Source organism: Acanthochromis polyacanthus, chromosome 14 (assembly GCF_021347895.1).
Source record: "Acanthochromis polyacanthus isolate Apoly-LR-REF ecotype Palm Island chromosome 14, KAUST_Apoly_ChrSc, whole genome shotgun sequence".
Taxonomy (NCBI): domain Eukaryota; kingdom Metazoa; phylum Chordata; class Actinopteri; family Pomacentridae; genus Acanthochromis; species Acanthochromis polyacanthus.
The window spans coordinates 20,807,212-20,831,757 of NC_067126.1; the positions used below are offsets into that span (position 1 = coordinate 20,807,212).

The following is a 24,546-nucleotide window of genomic DNA, read 5'->3' on the forward strand; positions in this document are numbered from 1 at the left end:
TTAGTCGTTTGGTCGTCACCAATTAAATTCACCCACAATTTAATAACCAAATAACTGGTTTGAGTAATACTTTAAGCAAGACAAGTCAAAATTAGGGGCTGCACAGTAGACCAGTGGTTAGCACTGTTGCCTTGCAGCTAGAAGATACACAGTTCACGTCTTTGCATGGGCCTGGGATCTTCCTGCTTGGAGCTTACATGTTCTCCAAGTATATTTGTGGGTTCTCACCGAGTCCCGTGGCTTCCTCCAACAGTCCAATAACATGCTGAGGTTAATTGGTAACTTTAAATTGTCCGTAGGTGTGAATGTGAGTGTGATCGTTTGTCTTTATATATAGCCCTGTGATAGACTGGTGACCTGTCCTAAGTCAGCTGGGATAGACTCCTGCCCCTAATGAGGATTACGCGGTGTATAGATAACGAATGGACGGAAGTCAAAATTCTCTCATTGCAGCATATTTAAAGTGAAGATTATCTGTTTTCTTTCCTCTTCCATATCAGTAAACTCAACATCTTTGGTTGCTGACATTTTACAGACCAAACAACTAATCGACTGATTGAGAAAGTAATCAGCTTATTAATCTGTCAGCTGCAGCTGTCGATGACACAGCTGTCACTGAGGCTGTAGTCGTGGCTCTGCTTTGGTTGTTAGAGTTATAGTTGCAGCACATCCATTTCCAGGGATTGTTACACTGACTACGTTCAGTAGTTGTGTGTGTGCAGTGTTGGTGTTTCTGTCTGGGTGTTATATTGAAGTGACCGTATTCCTGAACTCCTGTGGCGTCTTGGTAACACGTCTGCCACTGAAGCACTGCACGGTCAAACACTGGTACAGCTGGAAATATTCACCACACACATCACAACAGATTTAAGTTTGAAAAATCACCTTATATCCAGCCACAGATTCACCATCACAACCTGACAAAGCAGCTGTGCTGACCAGCAGCAGCCGGATACTGTCACAGATCGGCCTTTTAAGATGAATCATGGCCAATAAATGTATCATTTAAAGTGTCACATCATGTTTCCTTTTCCTGATATATTTTCCCCCAAACTGGCAGTGTATTAAAACTGGACCAGCACACCACCTCTTCACATTGACCAGAACTTTCTCTTAGATAATACTCCAAAAATAGCCCCACCATGACTTTTGAGAGGCTCAGTACATTTCTGTGACAGTCTGGTGACTGTGCTTTTTCTCTGCTGTGACTGTTTAGATCAACATGACTGATGGGGCTTGCAGTGGGAAAAAAGGAGGAGGGATAAAGTCTGAGTATGTTCACACCTAATGTCTACAAATGCACAATGCTCTCTTTGTTCTGGTGCACACTAATGCTGGAACTATAGATGTGTGTCACTGTGGAACCCACACAAGCAGCTGCCATAACTTAAGCGTAGACTCCCAGAGAGAAACTGTAAGGGCTGCGATTAGTCAGCTCGAGCTGCTTAGTGTTTTCTTCTACAAGCTTCTGATACCAGGAGACTGTTTACAGTGAAGACAATAAGGAATGAAAAGGAACATAAGCACAGTTACTGCAGGGATTCTAATTAAAGCATCGTGTGTTGCGGTGGTGCCATCAGTGGCTGAAATCCAACACTGTACTGGAAATCTATGCTGTTAGTAGCTGTGGTGAAAATGTCATTAACACCTCGCGTCAAGTGTAAATCCAATGTTTTCTGGCACACGGGAACAGGGCTTTTTTGGAGTACATATTGGAATGAACAGAAACTGGTAAAAATAGAAGACAAAAATGAAAATCTGGAAATGAGAAAGAATCCAAACAGAAACCTATTAGTGATGCATTCAGCTAATTCTTCACGGTGCTGTATACTGCTCTCCCCCAACATCATAACAGGACTCAGATTGGGTCAGTTTAGAGTGGGTGTCGCCTGAAAAAAGCAGACATATGCATGCTCAGACACACAGAAATAGAGACTGATGGAGACGATCTTTGTCCTCGGAGACGAGCTAAAACGGTCCACCTTTTAATCTCTCTCTCTCTCTCTCCATCTCTTCTTCTTTACCTGCTTTTCCCGTCTCTGGGGAGGTTGTTACCCACCAGCACCTGCACATCCTTGTTTGGCACAAACATACACAAACACAGTCTCCTTCACATTCTCTATCCCTTTCGACCTGACAGTGTGTGAGATGAACGTTGCAACCTTGTTCCGTTTGGGGGGCTGTGCAGTTTCCACACTCATGTACACGCACACACACTTACACACACACACACAAAGAGAGACACACAGCACTCCCACAGAGACCACTGTGCTCCCCTTCTCATTAGGATGCAGCCTCCCACTCCTACATCCAACAGGGGGCAGCAGAGACCCTTCACACTCTGTCTGATAAGCTCTGCTCTGTATGCAAGGAGAAGGTCTGGCTGGGTGAGCTGGGACGATCGAGGTTAGAGAGAAAAGAGAGAGATATGAGGAGAGAGAGAGAGACACCAAGACCCCCTGGCTGCAACACTATCAGGCTGTAAAAGATGGCAGACCTGAGCAGCACACATGTATATCCACTGTGTGTGTGGGAGGTTGGTTCTAATATCGTTCCTCATTGTGCTTTTATGTAAATGTGCGTGAATGCTGTGTGTTTTCAAGTGTATTCCGTGTGCCGATGTAAATATATGTACGCGTGTGTGCTGTCATTTGCACCTGTGTGGCTGTGATTTAGCCGTGTGCAAATGTGTGTGTGAAATGTCTGTTATTTGTTGTGTTTTTTTTGTGTGTATCTCTGCGCATTTAAAGCCCAAATATCACAAAATCCTTTAAAATATGGACATTTTGAAGCTCCTTGCTTCCTTATAGGATTATCACTTTAGAAAGTTGACGTGCCTAATGCATTCGCAGCAACATATTTACAGCTCCAGCAAAAACACGCTTTGAGAATTTTGCGTTTGACTGTTCAGATGCAGAATGCTCTGCCGCATCCGATCACTAGATGTTGACTTTTACACTACAAGTTCAGACTGTGGACACATCTTCTCATTCAATTGTTTTTATTTAACTATTTTACACATTGTAGCTGCATATGTAAACAGGTTGTAAACAAAAAAGTGTTAATCTTCAGTATTAATCTACAATGTACAAAATAATACAAATAAATAAAAAGCATTGACTGATAAGGTGTGTCCAGACTTTTGACTGGTAGTGTACTTTTGCTTTATGAGTTTTTTTTCTGCTTATCTGAACCCACCCTGATGAGAGTGAACCATAACAATACAGCTGTTGGTAAAAGGACAAAAAACAAAACTAAGACATGAAAAATGCTGTAAAGCACCGCAAAGCTGAGAGAATCTCCAATTAGTGGATGATTGTTTTTGGGTTTCTCACTACAAACAATCTCTTTCACAAAACACACACTAGTTACCACTGTTAATGATATGAAAAACACCAATTACAGCAGACAGTTGGGCGTGGGTTAATAAAATAAGGCATCACAATGTGACTGCTTGGTATCTTGCGCTGAGAAAAGGAGTTTCAGAAACACGACTGTCGTCTCTCTGCTGCTGAGATTTTATCATGAAGAACAAACTAAACTGAGGATTGAATGTGCAGTGATAACAAGAGCAATGCTCGAAACATAAATGCATCATTTAAATTATTCACTCTCCAACCAGTAGATACGTTTAAATCAAAAACGAACATTTAAAGTGAACGTTCTGCCTTTATCTATAATTAAATACGAGTGATTGTTACACTGCCTGTGATCAACAGCTGCTTTACATTTCAGCTTCAGATCATTAAACCCCTGCAACCCTCTGAAGGCAACAGGAGAGACATGGTGAGCTTCTCTGAAACTAAGGCGTGTATTCTCAAAACACACAGCCTTATCCTCGTCGAAAACTTTGCGGTCTTGTTGTTAGTCAGCGGATCTTAATATTAGTGCTCAGAACTGTTGTTGAGAGTTTTTTAACCTTTTTATCTTCTTGCTTAGTACAGACATCTGACCTGCAGATCTAAGAGTAAACTTTCTAGGACTGTGTTTTACAGTTTGGCAAGCAAAATAGTTGGCAAACCCTAAAAGTCCCTGGGTGTGCGCATTACTGGAAGGATGAGGAAGACGGCAAGGAGTATCCTGGCAGACAGCTTCCATCCTCTCTTCAGCCAGTCTGAGCCTTTGAACTCTGAGAGGTGCTGCAGAGTCCCTCTAGCAACCAAAAATTTATTAGAAGTAGTCCTTTATCCCAAGTGCCGCCAATATTCTGAACTATACAGGCCAACTGATAAGATTGACCCGTATACGTAGTTCAGTTGTGTTGTACGTATTCAATGCGTAATGTAACTAATTGCTAGCCTGTTACTTATCTTGTGGTTTCCCGTTTGGTGAGACAAAAAATTCTATCCCAGTAAATAACAAGAAAAGCACTCAGAGAGCGTAGCACTCCACCAAGGCTGCTCAGTCGTTGTGTCATTTCTGATGGCTGAAATCTTGAAAAAAATTGTGGCAGAAATGATGACAACACAGAATGTGGCCATTTAATATAGATGTACCCACAAACAAAATGACCTCGTGCTGAGCACAGGCGTGTGTTTTGCATGTGTAACATTATGTATAGATACTGAATCGCGTGATCTACATATGTAGCCAGCGGCCGGAATTGATGGGACTCAAAAAACAGCCCCACAATTTAATCACTTGTCCCTTGTATCATTTCTGGCGGATAAGTCCTGATAAATCCGCAGCGGTGGATTTGTAGTAGGATCGCAATAATGTGATCATCATAGTCATAGTTACAGTGATGCCGTGTTGCTATCTCGCAAAGATACAGAAGTCTTCATCACTCCCAACATCTAATCACTTGGTCCTTGTGTCATTTGTCACCTTCCCTGAAAAGTTTATCCAAATCCGTTATTCCGTTTTTTCAGTAATATCACACACAGACAGACGTTGATCGTCACATAACTTTGCCTCTATTCTATTCTATTCTATTCTATATGTAGATAAATCTGCTGCTGATTTGAAACAAGTAACACCAGGACACAGTTTGCCCACTATGTTTCTTTGTTACAAATGACACCAGCTGCTACACAATACCCACACACACACAGTTAGGGCTCACTGTTTATGCTGCTTTTGTTTGAGATGCAGTATTACAGTGGCTCCTCAACACAGCCTGCTTTCTAACTTACTTTTTGTCAAAAGTGGTGCATTTTGTTTTATTTGTGAATTGCACGATAAAGTTAACATGCTTGCATCACATTTTACCATACGTGACCATTTACGACGTGAGGTGTAGTCGAATTAAACCTGAAACAGCGCCATAAAGCTGAAAATTGATGCAGTCGCTTAAATGGCTTCACCAGCATTTAGATTATTCACCAGCAAATGATTATTTGTTTCTACTATCATTGTGCAAATTCAATAAAACCAATAATCTGCAACCATCTGCAGATTTGGGTTCACGTTGTGCTGCTCGGCACCATGCAGGCAACAACGTGAATTTTTAGACAAGTGTCTTTGTGTTTTGTCATGCTAGTCTGAGAACGGCACAGATGTTTCAGAGCTATGAGACTCTGACTAAGACTGTAGACATTAATCACCACACTGTCTGATATGTTTATTTTCAACTTAACCAATTCCTTTTCCACTTTCTGCTGCGGCACATGTGTGAACCACAATAGGAGGTGTGACTGGATTGGAGTCTGAGACACTGAGAAATAGGGCCAAAGATCATGATGCATGAGGAGGGAAACACCAGAACCCTCATTAAGCAGCGAGAAATCCAACATGGGACTAATTTGAAGCAGTGCAGCACATTTGACTGGTCAACAGCCTGGCTTACCACTACAGCGGGGGGGATCTCAAACACTTTCCTCTCCTAGCACACTGGCTTATATTCATTCAGTATAAACAAGCCTGATTAAAAAATAAATGGGCTTCAGCACTTGCCTAGCAGTTGCAAAATTTTACAGCTGATTAGCCAGCAGATCAGAGAGAGAGGTTAAAAAAAAATGTGTGGTGAAGAGACAGAAGCAGTGTGAGTCCTCTAATGTTCATACTCGGAGTGCAGCCAGAGTCACATAGTACAAATGTTTTTCAAATAAATAGAATGAATTGATTGTAAAAGGGTATATGCACTGCAATAGCTGATATATGGCATTATGGCAACATGGCATTATTGATAGTTAACTATTCAAAATCTATTCATCTCCTTATGAACTGATAATAAACGGTCTATACTTAAATACACAAAAAAATAATGAATTAACAAGCCTATAGTGGTCAAAGGTCTAGTGTGGAAATAGAATCTAATATTTAGAGTTATAATTTCATTCATGTTTAATCACATGTAGTTACAAATAGACAGAAGGTCTTAGGGTTTTTTCATGTGTTTTTCATGGCCACCGTAGGTTCTTCTCGGTGCGTGGAAGGTGAAGGTGAGGCGAGGGATACTCAGTTGGTTGCAGTTTGCAATTTAACTGGAGATGCCATTAAACTGTTTGGTCTGAACTGTGGAACCATGTCATTAACACCAGTTAGCTACAACAATAAAATCTGCCCAATATTGTGTAGATCCCCCTCATGCTCCTAAAATAACTGTGAACCATTGGGGCATTAATCTCTGGGGGTGCCTGTGGTGTGCCTTTGGGTCCTTTGGGTTCGGGTGGCCCTCTGTAGATTGGACTTGTTTCAGGGTGTATCCTGAATATGTTTGAGTGGATCATACTCTATATAAAAGATGGACACAGGGACTATGATGTCATCTACTGGTTTGTGAACTACTGCTGTAAAGCCTTAAATCTGTCATTTAACTGTCCCCATAGTGGTGTTTTGAAACCAGACATAACGAGCTAGATGTGGATCTGATGGGAGAGCTTGAAGACACTTTAGCAAAAGGTAGCTCAGTCCTAAAACATACTCTATTTTATCATCTGTTTTACTCTAAATTGTGCCACAAAAGTGGACATCGTGCTCAATTCCAAAAGTCTGGAAACTAGTGATAAAATCCATAAACCCATTTTAAAATGTTCACTGAGGTAACAAATCACGGTAAAGGTAAGTAGAGTCATTTTGTCATAAACCTTGAATACAGTAACCCCTAATTTCCACATAACGCGAAAGCGCTGTGCAGCGCCGCGCTCTTGAATCGTACTGCGCAGCACTTAGAACCCATTCTCTTCTATCAGACAATTTCCACTGCACGCGCTGCGGAGCACCAGCGCCGCGTCCCTGAAGCGCCGGCACGCGCCACGGCACTGGAGATTTGCTTCAGGTCTATTTTCTGTGCCACCGCTTCAAAACCTCGTAAATTCACTGTCGTTGAGATAGCACCAGACAGGAAGTTAAACCGGAACTGTCAAAATAAAACACAATGCACGACCTCTCGGACGTAAATTTTTTTCCTATATGTTGTTATTACACCTCCGGAGGCACGAGCATCAGGTCAACAGGGTCCCAGATACAACACGACGCCATGGGCGAAGAGAAATTACCATTTTTTGTATAGAATAAACCATACAAAATTAAATATTGGATAAAGAAAAGCACTCATTTGAGATCAAAACATAAATCATGTTAGAAGTGCTGTAAATCACAGAGCAATGTGGCTGGGTTGAGCACAGCGACCTTGTAGAAGCAAAATGAGGTGTGGTTTATTTATTTTCTGTTTATATCATGCGTTTTTATCGCGTGATATCGCTGTTCACACGAGAGTCTCTCTGAGGAGCAGCCCTCCCCATCCGGACAGCGCGCCGCTGCGCAGTGCTTGCGGTGTGCTTTGACTTTCGGAGCAAGACGGCGGTGCTTTGCTCCGTTGCGCGACGCGGCACGATCGCGTTATGTGGAAATTCGGGGTAAGACGTCTTTTTGCTACCTCGCTGTCGCCTTATAGCTGGAAGATCCCTGGTTCTCATCCCAGCCTGGGATCTTTCTGCATGGAGTTTGTATGTTCTCCCTGTGCATGTGGGGGCTCTTATTGGGTTCTTTGGCTTCCTCCCACAGTCCAAAGACATGCTGAGGTAACTGGTGATTCTAAATTGTCCCTAGGTGTGAATGTTCTTGTCTCCATGTGTAGCCCTGTCATAGACCGGTGACAGGTGTCCCATGTCTTGACTAAGTCAGCTGGGATAGACTCCAGCCTCCCTTTCCAAACCAAGAGGCTACATCCATCTCATATATGTCTTGTATGATTGGGATCTAGCTGATTTGGAGGCCAGGTTAATGTTTTGGGCTCTTCACCCATGAGTGGTTTCATTGTTGTTGCTCATCAGTGTATTATGACTTCAGTTGTATCCTGGTTGGAGAGCTTTGTTGCACACTTGGCTATCCCTTTGCAATATCAATATACAATATCATTGTCAATGTCATTTTCTAGTTCCCCTCTCCTTCTCTCTCTCTCTCTGTGTTTATTTGTTTGTGTGTGTGTGTGTACCTGCAGGAGGGCTGGGCCAGAATACTGGGAAACTGACACTCTCCATGGACGCAGTAGTTTTTGTAGTGATCTGGACAAGGGATGTACAGGCCACGGGCCAGTTCGCTCCCTTTTTCCTTTGCTGTGTAAACACACAAAAACACACACACAGACACACAAAGTCCATAGTTGTTTAATACCTACATGTTTGGGGCCATCTGTGCACATAAATTAATGTACTGGACAAGAAAGACATTGACTTTGATAAGAAAAAGAAGGTATTAATCATAAAAACCTGTGTATGACAATGGATGAAGAGAGAGAAATGTCTGATTCTGATTCTGACTCATCTATGAGTGACAGCACATGCAATTTGCTATTCTGCCAATTTCACAGAAGCACTCACCCGGGATGTCGGTCCGAGCGAATGTGCTATCTCTTATGCCGTCTCCTGGAAAGGTAAAAGACACATTAAAGCTGATCTCAGGTCACTGTAACCTCTCCTCTAGCCCCAACCCCATTTATTATGTGATATTCATTCTAACTGGTTGCAGGTAGAGAGGGCTGAATGAACATTACCATCTCAACAAAGGGTTAATATGGTGTTGGCACCTATGTGCTTAATGCGTACAAATGTGACCCATTCTCTTCAAAAATCAGAGGCCATCTCCCTTAGTGTATTATCCTGAACAAAGGGGAGAATGGAGGGTAGAAAAGATCAGAGGGACTAATGCATTTTTGCTCACCTTAGTGATGGTGCATCGAATTCCTCTTTTCACAATGGCTAGACAATATCCTTCAAATCATGATCATTTTATTGCAGTTTATTTTTTTTCAGAGGTCAGTGAATATATTCCCGCCAAGTGAGATTGTGAAAGCATTTTCCAGATTCATGATGCAAGAACCATGGCAAGAAATGTGCCTGGATCTGTGACTTTTAATTTCTCATTTCTTATTTTTCTCTCCCCCCCCCATCTTTCACCGCATATTTGCTCATTTGTAGAACACCGCAGGCACAATCACAGAAAAGAAACAAAGAAGGTTTTCGATGAGGTCAGAAGCTCAAGCCTTGTATGTATGACATCCACTTAAGGAAAAGCAAACAAAAAAAAATCTAATGAATTTTAAAACTATCTGGAGGCGAGATGTTGAAAATGGAACACACTGCAGCTACAATAAAACAACACCTGATTATGTGAGCATCTATATCTGTTGTGTTAGTGCAAGGTCATCAGTACTTTTTTTGTTGAGCTACTGCAGCAAGCAGAACTACCTCCAGAAATGTAAAATGGTTTCATAATGGTACGAAAAGTGAGACGTAAACCAGCAATCTAAAAGGCAAGAAGCCACTCTGAGTCTTGGCTGACATGAAGTTTATTTTCCCACGTTTAAATCCCTCACTTTTGTTGCTCTCCTCGCTCTCTCTGATTGGAACAGAATGTGTGGAAGCGTGATCAAATTGATCAGGGACCCACAGGGTGAATGCAGATTTCTATTTGTGTTCCAGAGCTAGTTAGCAGTGATTGCTTTATTTATTCTCCATTGCTTTGCACAAGACCTGTTCATGCTCTGTGGATGCAGAGCCAGTAAAATGCTCTCGAATGCGCTCTTACGTTATTAAGGCCACTAACAACTGTGACGTGAGCATGTCCCTGAATTGCGACCATGGATAAATCTCTGCTCTGTTTGCCATCTGATGACACTTTCAGCCAGATCTTAAAGCAAAAATATCTTTAAAAAAAGAATAAAATAGCTGGAACAGACCTTGAATACAGTGAAATAAAATTAACTGCATATTCAAAAGAAGAATTCTCGTGCGCCTTTTTCATTCTCCTACATGGATTAGCAATATGACTCAGTTTATGGATTTAAGCACAGAGATTAATAAAACAACTTTATCCCCTGAAATACTGCACCAAAATAAAAGATACTACACTAAAAAGGGGGACTACCATTCAGTAAAATTATCAATAGAAGTGGCAGCGGAGGCGATGTGGGGTTTTGAGGATTATCTTTGCATGCCATTTCAAAATATGATTGAGTGAAACTTTCTAGAATTGTGAAATGTGGCTGGAACTGCAGCTGGAAGGAGATATAGAATCATGCTGTCTGCGTTTAGCTCACTTGCATCCATGTCCTCACGTCAACGTGAGGTGAACACCTGCCCTGAGAGAGACTGACGGCTTCAGCTGTGTTTGTGAAGGCGCTGTTGAGTCAGTGCACGCATGCACGCGTGGCGTTTGAGTGTCTGACCTTGGCAGTGGCCCAGGTACTTGACCTCGATGCGCTCCTGCTTCTGACAGGATGCCTCTTTCACCTGGCAGGGGTTGTCATAGGAACGGCCATCTGAGGCGCACACCGGGTTGAAGCTGATGTGTGAACAGTCAATGTTGCAAACACACCTGAGGAACAAGAAATGATATTAGAGTGGTACACTTCCTGGTATCTAATGTGTTGTCTCTGTCAAACCCTAAAAAAAAATGTCATGTTATCTGAAATATTAATGAAAATGAGAGCGTCATTATTCCAGAGAGATTCATGTGCGAGTTTGACTCCAAGAGGCAACCCAAATTCATTCAGGGATTAGAAGTGAGACAGCTTGCACTCAGTCAGGATGCTGGACCATGCATAGTAATCCTGTTCAGACTGGGCTTTGGCTCATTCAATTTGATACAAAAGCAAATGGATTTAACTTTGCGGAAAGAGACAGCCTGCAATAAAAGTGTGACTGACAAATGTTGTGCAGAAAACAATTAATAAAGAAAGAATTGCAGACAACAAAGCATCATATTTTAGTCTTGCAGAGGAGACAGCACAAAGAAGAACACCATTCAAGTTGTCAGATGTAAAAATGTATTTTAGATAAGAGGGAAAATAGTCTAAATAGAAGATAATGAACTAATACTATTATAGCACACACTGATCTAGTTTGTAAAGAGAAGCATTTTTGACAACTGAACAGCTTGTTTGTGGTATCACACCAGGCCTTTTGTAAAATCTTTCAACAAAACCCACACGGCGGAAAAGTTCTGAAAATGATCTTGATGAAGCTGAAGTGTAAAACTTCAACAGTCATACGAGGTGTATTACAGTCACACGTTTTTGCCTGCATTACCTTTAAAGTTATAATCACCTGATTTACTTAAAATGTATGCATTTATTACTGACAACAGATGCTTTCCTTAGGTTCAAGATGTTACGTTTAAATCTTAGAAATGCTTTTATACAAAACTGTAACAGCCAACATCTGTAATATGTTCAGATTTGTCAGGCTCAGTTTTCTCTGCATAATGAATCAGTTACTTTCTTCCATAACACTGATGTTTCTGCTGTGTTTTTGTAGCAGACTGTGATGCATTCGTTTCTCTGAGAATCGAGAGCTTACTTGATGCTTTTAGCTCTCGGAAATTAACCGGCCAATTTGCTGTCGCACCGCAATTTTTGATGAAATTTCGGTGCGAGCTGTTTTGTGCTTGTGTGTCTGCGTGGGTTCCTCCACATGCGTGACATCTGCGCAAATGACACTGAGATTGGAGGACCACGTATTCCTGTGTGTGTGTGTGTGTGTGTGTGTGTGTGTGTGTGTGTGTGTGTGTGTGTGTGTGTGTGTGTGTGTGTGTGTGTGTGTGTGTGTGTGTGTGTATAATGGCATATGTGTAGTGTGACCCTTAAGTCTGTGGCAGGCCTGATCAGCAGAAATTACACCCAGATTGCCTTCCCCAGAGAGCTGCTGCTGAGTAGCACTGAACACAAGATTCTGTAATTATAAATCTGTCATTATTCTCCCGGTGTTTTCATTTTCCCCTGGTGCCAAGCTCTCGGTAAAGCACAGGCATTCAGCTGTCTTACAGCTGCATTTGCATACACGCCCACGTGGACACCCACCAACACACAAACATGTACCTACCCACACACACACACACACACACACACACACACACACACACACACACACACACACACCTTCACAATCAGCCATGATGATTCGAACTGCTGACACTGATGTTGATTGAAATGCCGCGCAGCAAAGCGTGGTGGCGCTCAGCTACTGTTGTAATGATGCATCAGCAAAGCAAGAATGATGTGAAGAAAGGCTTCGTTATGCATCAGAGAGGACGCGGTTGTGTAAAGGCTGGCAATATCCGAAATCCAACATGACACTGAAGGTGAGCTGCCACAGCTATGAATGGCCTGCCACTGCAGAAGGTTACGCAATGAAACCGTGACACCGTGATTTAAAATGTCGTTCCACTGAAATTATAAAACAAATCCTTACTCTCTCTCGCTCTCTCTCTTTTTTTTTTTTGCCAATTAGGCTCTGTAAAAATGACAAGAATCTACATCGATGCACAACCACAGACCCGACACTAAGTCTTTGTGACATTCACTGACGATTGATTCAGCTGTCAAAAAAAACCATCTTTTCAGTGCTCCCTCAGTCGGTGTATGCCTGCAGTGTGTGTATGTGTGTCAGCCAGTGTGTGCCATCCACCCCTCTCTTGGTAGTTAGCTACATTTTCATACATACCAAGTTTTCAGCTGAAAACTAAATCCTAAACTAAAAGAAACACAACTCTGTGCACCGTACAGAAACTCATGAAATCCTACAAGAGAATGCATAATACATGGTGGTTTTATAAAATGTCCCCATGGCACTACAGCTGTTGCAAACCTTTTAAGAAGGAATGTGCAAACTGAGAGCTGCAAATGCTACTTTTAACTACAGTTGCCACTAAGTCACCCCGGTAAAAGCCATAGATTGTATGGAAAAATTGCAAAAAAAAATGCATTCTTTCTAACAGCCAGAAGGGGGCCACTCCTATGGTTGGATTCCTGGACTCCAGTTCCTACTTGACCTGGCACCTTAGAAAATATTTTTCTGAAGAGTTTATGGTCTTATATGCTGGAGTGAAGTCTCCTTCAATCCAGTCTGAGGTTTGTTTTGTAAATTTTGGTCCAATTTACAGGAAAATAAAAGATAAAGCAGCATATGTTTTATGCCAGGGCCGTTTTGTGATTAACAGTTACCATATCACTGTGTGTAGTTTCTCCAGTCAGATTCATTGCTCGCTCATTTGGTCCCATTTAAAAATAGCAAGATAATGATGAATAAATTCCAAACTCAAAGTTTTCTCGCTGTAATCCACAAACCAATGGATGACATTATGATCGTTAAGGCCATCATTTATATCCACTCTAAAGACGAAGCTGTATACTAAAGCCTTAAAGTTGTATTTGTGGCTATATGGCATTGGTAAAAATGCCGAAATTTAGAATACTCACTTAAAGCTTGGGTAGGCAGTATTTGTTTTCGGCATACTCAGACAAAAATTTCATTCTAACCTTTTTAGGACATTGCAGTTCAAGTAATGCACAAGGAAACTAGGCTTCTGCACTTGTTAGATAATCAGAATAAAAGACAGGAGATGGTAACCAGTCACTGGGTTTTTGACCCATCACAAAATAATCTACATAATGACAAAGTTCAGGGTGAGATCAAGATGTGGTGGTACAGTGAGTTAGATGGAGGACTTTCACTGAGGAGAGTGGCGGTTGAATCCTCATAGAAGTCACATATGAATGTTGATTTCAAGTCTGATTATCTATGCATGTTTGAAGTACGAGTAATAAGAGAGGCAAAGAAAAGAGAAAGAAGTATGTAGTTTATATGTAGAAGTTTTAAGAGGTAAACAATAGCCATTAAGCAGGATTTGTATTTGACTAGTAATTGAGGAAATAATGACTTCTTTTAGTGACTGTCAGTCAAGTTTGTGCTCGAAAACTAAGGTTAAATCTTTTTACATTGTACCTAACCACTGCACTGCATTGTTACAATTTTTACTCCGCTAAGGAGGCGGAGCCTCAGCAGAGTTATGCGACGATTGCTGTATGTTTGTCTGTCCGTTAGCAACATTACTCAATAAACACGCTCCGCTTAAAACATCCCCTGCCTTATATATAGTACCTCTAAGTGCAAGAAATAATAACATATACTGGACGATACACCTACAAACTTCACTAAAATAAGAAAAAACAGTCAAGTCAAGGTCATACACCCCAAAAGGCACATCTACATTACCAACAGGCTTAGTGTGTGCAATATGAATGAAATCCCTCAAGTAGCTTCTGAGCTATGATCTGGAAAGCAAAAATATTTGAAGTGCCTCACTATGACCTTGAAAATCAGGTCAAGGTCATGCCCCCCAAAAACCACATCTACATTACCAACAGGCTTAGTGTGCGCAATATGAATGAAATCCCTCAAGTAGTTTCTGAGATATGCTCCGGAAACCAAAAAATATTTGGAGTGTCTCACTATGACCTTGAAAATCAGGTCAAGGTCATACACCCCAAAAGGCACATCTATACTATATAGAGATGGCCTGGGTGCAATATGAATGAAATCCCTCAAGTAGTTTCAGAGATATGCTCCGGAAACGAAATGCGGACGTACGTACGTACGTACGTACGTACGTACGGACATACGGACGGACGTGCCCACGCCAATACCCCCCTCCGTGCCTACGGCCGGCGGGGGATAAAAAGGGACTAATGGTTTTGGATGAAAGTTTCAGGGAAGGTCAGAAATGACACAAGGACCAATCTCATTAGATTTTGGAAGTGATGTGGCTTATGGTCTGGATCCAATGATTTGCTAAAAACTTCTGTATTGTTGCAAGATAGAGGCTGTAACTATGACAACAAGTCAAGTCTACATCAAGTGCGTGCTGATGATCACATGATTGCAATCTTACTACAAATCCATCGCTGCAGACTTATCAGGACTTATCTGTCGGAAATGATATAAGGAACAACTGATTAAATTGTGGGGGTGTTTCTGAGTCCCATAAATTCCCACTGCCTGCTACATATTTCGATCACATGATTCAGTATCCATACATAATGTACACATGCATAACACCTGTGCTCAGCGCAAGGTCATTTTATTTGTGGGTATGTCTATATTAAATGGCCACATTCTACAGTGCCGTGATTTCTGCCACACATTTTTTCAAGCTTTCAGCCGTTGGAAATGGTACGAATGAGCAGCCTTGGTGGAGCGCTGTGCTCTCTGAGTGCTTTTCTTGTCATATGTACGTATATGTAGATAAGTGCCAAATCCTCTAAAAGGGATAGATGCACAACCAAGCTCCCAATGCATTTAGGTGGCTGCAGATTTTCCTCAATCACGACTCTCACAACAAGCCAAAATTATCTGCATAGCGAGATATCACTGCAGGCAAGTGATAAAAAAAATATTTTTTGTAATTTGGGCTAACCTTTAAAGATTATACAACACAGACTTTAATTTTGCAAAAGCCACCCTAAAGACGAGATTAGGCTTACAATTAAACTGTCCACGTTATCGTAAAAAGTATCTAAATGAGAACAGTTTTCGGATGAAAGGAAGCAGCAAGAAGAACTGAGGAGCTAAGAATCAAAGCAATATCTTAGCACCCTTAGAACTAAAAGGAAACTTCCACACATTCACTGCTTTAAAAAATTAAAATACAACACAGGCTTAACATCACACACACATGTACATGTATGCATGCACACTACCACCACCAATCTCCCATCATAGACGAGCTTTCAGAGTTTTGTCCATCCCGAGAGGCCGCTGTTGGTCGGTGGCTGATGTCTCAGCGCCATACATTTTTAATGAGGCCTCTCGCTTTCTCCACAATAGGCACTATAGCACCAGACTGCAGTGCGTCAACACATCCCAGCGCTACCCACAGACAGCCGTGCACAAACGCTCATCTACACGTTCATGACAGCCATCACTTTGTGATAATCCTTGTTTTCCCCCTTCTTCTTCTCACACACACCAAATCGTTCCTTCACACATTCTGCTGAGAGATAGAGAGGGGTAGGAGAGTGTTAAATGAAAGTTAGCGTGGTGCGTGTGTGTGTGTGTGTGTGTGTGTGTGTGTGTGTGTGTGTGTGTGTGTGTCACGTCTGCGTGAGAACACTTTCTTAGCAGGATGTGTCGTATTGATTAGTTCCCTGCGATTTCCCTCCCATCAAAGCCTCCCCACCTCCAGACTGTCTGCGGGCTCCCAGCTGAAAAGGCCACTTTACACACATTTCAACACTTACATACACACAAACGTACACACAGGCCAACCTATCCACTGACTGCCCGTGTTGTGTACAAATCCTAAGTAGCAAACCTCATTGCAACTGAACAGAGCATTGATTTTCTTAATCCTTTGCCTCAAATTTCACTGGAATCCTTTGAAAAACTGAGTGAGAGGAAAACAGACAGACGAGGAGAGAGACGCAGAGAAACACGGTGAACAAAACACTAATATTGAAGCAGAAAGATTTTTTAAAAAAAAACAGGAGAATGGCAAAATACAGAATAAACATCCACAAGCACACATATACACACAGAGCAAAATAGACCACTTTGTAATGTGGCGATAAATGTTATGAGTCCAGTAATCATTGATGGATCACTGAATTATGATACTTGGTGCAGACAAACAACGAGAGGGCCACAGACATGCCAAAAAAACTTGTACAAGCACTCAATCAAAAAACACATCCAAGCAGAACAACCTATATACAGACACAAACACATTCAGGTGACTGTGGTCCTCATGAGCTGGATAATGCAGTCTGGTCCTCCCATATGATACATAGAGTGTAAGGGGCAAAACATCCCTGCATGAAATAAGCAAAAATACAAAAATTCGGATGGATGAGTGAAAACGTGTCACATTAAACTAGCTGGGAGCTATCAGCACAATGTACAGATTATTTTTCTGACTTTAACACATCAGGACCCAAGAGGTCAAGAGGCCCCTGGGCCACAGCCTCTGTCTGAAGTAACAGTTAACAAGTCGAGAAGCAAACTGACCACAGAACGACCCAACACCACCACAAAGCGACATAATAAGACGATTACAAAGAGATGCAAAATGACAACAAAATGATTTAAAACAACTACAAAAAATCTACAAAACTCAAAAACATAATACAAAATACCTACAAGTGTACAAAAACACAAAAATGTACAGAACTATGAAAGAAATCAAAAAATAAATTGCCTGTTGCAACATGACCACAAACAGAAACAAAAAAAAAAATACAAAGAGACTAAAAATGCCCTTAATGAGATAAAAATGACTGCAAGGAGATGAAAAACAACCACAAAAAAAGCAAAACCTCCACCATGAGATGCAAAACAACTGCAGGATTTTGCAAAAATTACTACAAAGAGACAAGAAACAACTACAAAGAGATTAAAAAAATGACAACAAAGAAATGCAAAACAGCTGCAAAGGGAGACAAAGTCATGACAGACAAAATGACTCCATGGATACACAGATGGCTACAAAGAAATGAAGTGTGAAGAGATACAAAATAACTACAAAGAAAAGCAATGCCACAAAACAGATGTAAACCGACATCAAAGGAAAGCAAAACCACCATAGAGGAAAGCAAAACCACAAAATTCATTCTTAACCAAATGGTTATTTAAGTTTCATTCCATATATTGAGACATTCATTATATATATTCAGACTTTCATTCCATATATTCAGACATTGACTATTCTAGTTGGAAACATCTTATTTTTAATAGAATATCTACATAGAGGTACAGAGGAGCATTTCCAGCAACCACCACTCCTGTGTTCTAATGCTACACTGTGTTAGCTAATGGTGTTGAAAGGCTGATTGACGATGAGAAAATCCTCGTGCAATTATGTTAGCACATGAATAAAAGCGTGACTTTTCATGGAAAACATGAAATTGTCTGGGTGACCCCAAACCTTTCAACGGTAGAGAGTGTGTGTCCATGCCAAGATGCAGCTCAAGAAAAGTAAAGGCAGTCTCCAGTTTGCCTTCTGGCTTTTGCCTTTTCGGTGGCGATTCATTGAAATTTCCTTTTGCTCTCCACATAATGGGCTTCAATAAGGACATGAGTGCAGACTTTGAAAAACCGTGGTTCTTTTCTCTGGTCTAACCTGAGCGTTCACACAGCAAGTGTCCCTGCAGCCCCTTCTCTATGACTGGCTCACTATCTGCTCCTCCTCTGCCTTAATTCTATCAGCACCGATGGGTGCTATTGATGGGTTTGAAAGCATGGATTTTTGTGGGTAATTACAGTTTTACACCACAAATGGATCTAAATGGGTTTTTGTGGCACTATTGATCCCTCAGGGGCAAATTGGTCTTTTTTTTCTCCTGCTGCGTGCCTCCGGAGTAGAGAGGTGGAGTAAGGATACCGAAGATCTTTACTACAGCAGGGACAGGCGCGGGAGAGTTCAGCCAAAAGAGGTTCACCTAACATGAATTACACACAAATTTACACACACAGTGCATATTTTTCCATTTCCTGAGTCAGTAAGGAGAGGGATTTATTTATGGTGAATCATAAATGATGACAAATAGAATCAGTGGGACTTTGTTTGTGGAGAAAATGGGCTGAAATGGCAATTTTCTCCTGACCAGGCAGTTCAGTGAAAGTCACAGCATCATTTCTAAGCATATTATGAAAATAACCCTTCATTATAACAGGCCGGCATGCATTCCTTTATGCTGTCAAATTGTATAAAAATAATAATCAGGTTTAAAAAAATAAATAAAAGCATCAAAATATGAGGCGCATACTGATGGATTTCAGTAAGGCAGCGGAATATTGCTGTCGCCATCAGCAGCTCCGAATGTCTTCTGATTTGTTTGCAGTTTGGAAAGTAAAGCACTCTTTGCAGAGGGCTTTGAGAATCCTTTGAGTCCAGCCCGCTTCCGCACTTCTGAATTGCCTCCCACGTCTCAGGTATTTTTCAGTGGTTTACATAGGGTTGTGCTCGCTGACTCACCGGTGGCTGTTTCCGCTGTTGGAAAAGCAACCGAGCCCAATCATAGCTTTTAAGTTGTGATTATGAACGTGAAGGTTGTATTCCGGCACCAGAATCCAGAACAACTGGGCACAAAAATAAGCACTAACAGAATATACGCGTTGTTGCCAAGTTGAAACCTCCTGCTATCCTCACAATAATGGCCCAACTCAGTCACCTGCAATTGATTGAAACCGTTGCTTGTTATAACCTGCATGGTGTTTCATCGTGGAACACAACCAACTATAATAGTCGCATGCCACGATATTTTTTCCCCTTTTCTCATCAGGTCTGACAAATTCCTTAATGTCTTCCATTTTGTTGACCCATGGGAGAACAGAGCGGCCTTCAGTGCCCAACAAACATAGTAAAAAAGAGGAATTACATAGTTAGCGCTGTCAGATGGAACTGCTAAGTTGGTCTCTGGTACCTTAGTGATCACCTGTGTGCTATAAATCAAGATATAATTGGTTAGGTTCTTGTAGCCACATCTGTAGGCCAAGCTTCAGCAGGAATTTGCAACTCTGTGACCACCTGACATGGCAGTGACCCGAGAGTGCGAAAGCAACGCGCCATCTTTGCTTTGTATCTGACAATCAGATGGGAAGACTTTTGTATCTGTCTGGTAAATACGTAGCAACAGCAGCTTAAATTAGCCTTAGAGACCACTTCTGTTGAAAAAAGGGTAGCCAATGCCATGGTTAAGTATTTCCAACTTGAGATTGCAGTGTACTGATTACAGTCTCGAAAACAGATTCATACTATGGAACAATCCTGAGTAACAAACCCTGTCAACTTACAGGTGCAGGTGTAGCGCTGCCAAAGTGCAGCTGAGTAAAGCTCCACCACTTTTTTCTCCAAAGCAGGAAATATAAGATGCACAGTTTGCATAATACATATTAAATTCCTAAAAATTTAAATGGGAAATGGTCTGCACTTACACTACCATTCAGAAGTTTTGGGTCACCCAGACAATTCCATGTTTTCCATGAAAACTCACACTTTTATTCATGTGCTAACATAACGGCACAAGGGTTTTCTAATCATCAATTAGCCTTTCAACACCATTAGCTAACACAATGTAGCATTAGAACACAGGAGTGATGGTTGCTGGAAATGTTCCTCTGTACCCCTATGGAGATATTCTATTAAAAATCAGACGTTTCCAGCTAGAATAGTCATTTAGCACATAAACGATGTCTACACAGTATTTCTGATTAATTCAACGTTATTTTCATTGAAAAAAATGGTTTTCTTCCAAAATTAAGGACATTTCTAAGTAACCCCATTTTTTGAAGGGTAGTGTATATCGTGCTTTTCTTCCTTAGTGGTATTTAAAGTGCTTTGCAATGTGTTTCTCATAAACCCCAATAGCAACAGAGCGGCCATGCAAGGTGCTTGCCTGCCATGATGAGCAACTTTAGCTTTAGTGTCCTGCCTGAGGACAATTCAACGTGTGGAGGGGGATTGAACAACTTTGCGATAAGCAGATAACTCACCTCACCACCTGAGCCACAGCATTTAGAGATCCCATCATTATTGAAGTGCATCTCATGCAACAAAGTCAATAAAAAACAAACTGAATGGTCAAAGCTGTGCTGGCATTTCAGGGGTATTGATTATTAAACAGCTTCAGTTCATGCATTAAGCAACACGTAAGAAAACATTCCACCTCAAAATGTGCTGGTGGCCTTGGAGCAGCGCAGTGAATTAACTTATTTTTTTCTTTGTATCTAACGTTAACTTGCGCAGATGAAAAGGCAGAAAAGCATTATTTCATTCATCTTTCACTCTGCTTCATTTCTGATGCATTCATGCAGAAACATTCTACAGGCAGCCTGTTAAAACTGGAACAGCTTGTGCTGCGTTGACACTGCCTGCAGAAAACACAAGCTTGCTGAGCTACGTTTTCAAAGTCTAGCCTCTTCACAGACTGCATCTATGACCCCATTAGAAGATCATGACCTCTGTCTGCACTGCAGCTTCTCCTCAGAACGGATGTTTCGAATGAGGCTTCATTTGCTTGCCACAAGAAATCATTAAAAACTAGTGGTGGGATGCCAATAAAAAATCCAATTAATTAGACGCTTTTTAATTAGTTAATTGCGATTAATCACATTTTGTCACATACCAATATTTGACACAATAAGTAAAGTTTTTCGATTCAAATAAATGTTGGTTGACGACTGAATCAATGAACAGACATATACGTGAACTTAAACAACAAAATGTTTATATTTCATTCATCCTTATCTATGCATTTTTCATCCGTCTACTACATTAACAGATTACTGCAAAGTCAAAGTGCAATTATAGTAATATATTCAGCATTTTAGGACTTTTTGCAAACTGAAACACTTTCAGTGTCTTGTGGTCTATTATGGAATGACTACACCGTTCGCCGGCACCAGGACTGTCATGGTTAACGTTAGCTCTGGTGCTAACAGCAACATGTTTTGCATTGAGGTGATACTGTTGACTTGAAGTACTGCGGTGAAAAGTAAACTCTTTGTTGCACAATTTGCGCACAACCACGCTTTTATCTGCCATCGGGAAGATTTTTAAAAGAAAACTTCCCGCCCAGCAAGCTTAATGCGGTCTCATCTTCCTTCACTGTTCACCAAGCCTTCTTGTGCGCTGAAATCACTCAGTGCATTTTCTTTACTGACTTTAGGTGCATTACCGCCATCTACTGGGCTGGAGTGTGGATCAGTGTGCCAGAAATTATGGAACTGAGAAAAGTTTGATTAAATGTGTGATTTTTTTAACATCTTATTTTTTCTGTAATTAATTAATCGAAATTAGCGCATTAAAGTCCCAGCCGTCGTAATAAGTATCTGTCTGTCTACCGTATTTTCCGTACTACAAAGCGCACTTAAAAGGCTTTAATTTTCTCAAAAATCGATGGTGCGCATTTTAACACGGTACGTCTTATGTGTGCACCTAGTTCCAAAATCTGACTGTCGGACCAATTCCCGCTGACACAGGGATGTAATACGTACACTACACACGCTGGCAGAGATAAACCTATTAGAGAACATCACATAAAGCTACGTACAGTACTGACTATTGTCCAAGCTTTCGCAAAAGCCGGCATCATTGCTGAACAGCCACCCGGCAACGAGACTGACACCGGCAATGACGAGAGTGAAACCCGACATGTTTGATGTCGAAATTGCCCAGCTGTTCAATTCAGATACAGACTTTGATGGATTTGTGACAAAAGATTGATCAAAAAATAATGTGAGTGTATTTTTAAATACGTAGTAGAATAAAGTTCAACCAAACTCACTGTTTTGCTTCCGTTTCCTCGTTTCCCCGTAATCGAGACTGCGCCTTACAATCCAATGCGCCTTATGGTGCGGAAAATACGGTATCTATCTATCTGTTACAGTTGAGTGATGTAGTATGTAGACTTGCCACTGTACTAACAGTGGTCACAGTCTTCTTCTTCTTCTTCTTCCAAGTTGGTTTATGGTTTGAACCTGTACGGCTGAATTACTTCAATACTACAACTTCCTCTTGTGTAGCGTAGAGTAGCTTTACAGAGTTTGAGCAGAGTCAGAGGTGAGTTGTTGTGTTTCAGACTCAGTGAGCACGGAGAGGTGGATGGAGAGAGAGGCATGCAGGGACATCAGAGATTGTGAGGAGAACAGTGTAGAGTTACACCTAAACCATTTTAAGGTAGGAGGGGATTATTTTCATGGGAAAAAAACTCTAAATATGCAACTTTGATACAGTGAGATTAGTTTTAAGCGGTTTAATCAATGACGTTAAAACTGGAAACAGGAGGAAACAGCTACCCTGGCTCTGTCCAAGGGTAACTAAATCTGCCTTCGAAAGCATCAAAAGCTCACGAATGAATGAGATAATTTACTTTCTCCAATTAAAAATAAAAAGGTAACATGCACAAAGATTTCCTATAATGTTGAACTGCTCCTTTAAAGCTTGACTCAACTTGTCAAACTTTCAGTAACCTCTACGACAGCTTCTGTGCTGGTTGAAATAATAATAACAGTGTCAATATGAAAAAAAAATTTCCAGTGAAACAACACAGCTAACAAGAAATAAATGTCAGGCTGAATAATGAAGTGAAAACAAAATGCCACTTCATTCTGATTACATCCCACATATCCTAAACAATAGCAACACTTCATGGAACAGCTAACATTTTTTACAGGAGAATATTATTTACTAATCTGTACTGTTTGTGTCAAATAAAATACAAGGCATTATTACGAACACACCGCTTTCCGGTCACCTGCTCTTCGATTACATCTCTCATCTCTCTCTCTCCACTCATTGTTTGATTAACTGACGATTTGTTTGATTAAAATCGGCGGCTGCCTGATTGGAATAACCTGTCATTTTAATCAAAATTATCTTATGCTGCGCCAGTTGTTGGCTGCTGTTTGATGAAAATTACCTGCTGTTGGGTTGCAATTACCTGTCTGATTATTTGCCAGGAACATTCTTATCACAACACCTTGGGGCTTTCGAGAGATTAAAGAGTACTTGTAGTTTTCCGCTTTACAAGAAGGAATCACTGAAATATTCATATATCTGTTTATGTCAACTATTTTTTTTTTAACGAGGTGCATTATTGACTTTGGCTGCTGCTCTCGTCCATTGTCTCCTTCCCACGTTATGTGCTGCGTAATTTGTCTTTATTTCAGGTTCTGCTAAATATGCTCGAGGCTCCTTTTTGCTTAAATGTTTTCACTTTTCTGTGCACAAACCACTGACAGTACACTGTGACCTTATGAATTCTCCCTCTGGGTATTAAGAAACCGTCAATAAATCAATTACTGCGTTTTAGTGGAATATTAAGGTGCATTTGTGGAAGTGGGTGGCATCGGGAGAAGTGGACTCCAGCTGTTTAGTATTTGCAACAAGGCTCAGAATGCATCATGAAGCCGGTTCTTGGCATTACGGTTATTGCACACCAGGGTACATTATCTTTCCATTACATCAAGCAGTTTGATAGAGTCATACTCTCAGGGCACTTCTAATTTCTAGCGGTACATCTGGGATTTCTTATAAGCGCTGCCTCCCTTTTGCTGATACCAGCTGATGGCGTTCCACACCAGATCAGTACCGTTGGTTCATTTAAGCCTCATTCAGGCTGTACAAAGCCTCCGTCTAATTGGGCTCCACACATGCGTGTTTTTATGCACCCCCGAGGATGTTTTTAGTGCTGCTTCCTCGCTAATGCACGTGGGCGAGCCAAAAACACATTACCTGCATCCATCTCATCTGCAATGAATGGTGAAATCTATGACAAACGCTATTTCATCACTGAACTAGTTTTTCTTGTGTGAGTCAAAGTCATTTTTG

The 24,546-nt window shown here is 41.1% G+C and overlaps 1 protein-coding gene across 1 annotated transcript in view; it reads right to left on the bottom strand.

Annotated features, from left to right (window-relative positions):
• The window catches only part of tmeff2a (transmembrane protein with EGF-like and two follistatin-like domains 2a), a 144,324-nt gene that overhangs the window by 4,701 nt on the left and 115,077 nt on the right, over window positions 1-24,546 (bottom strand). The window contains exons 6-8 of the mRNA XM_051959146.1: window positions 10,610-10,758; window positions 8,763-8,807; window positions 8,378-8,498 (exon numbers count right to left, since the gene is read on the bottom strand). Of these exons, the coding sequence (XP_051815106.1) occupies window positions 8,378-8,498; window positions 8,763-8,807; window positions 10,610-10,758 (315 nt within the window). The remainder of the gene's footprint in view (window positions 1-8,377; window positions 8,499-8,762; window positions 8,808-10,609; window positions 10,759-24,546) is intronic.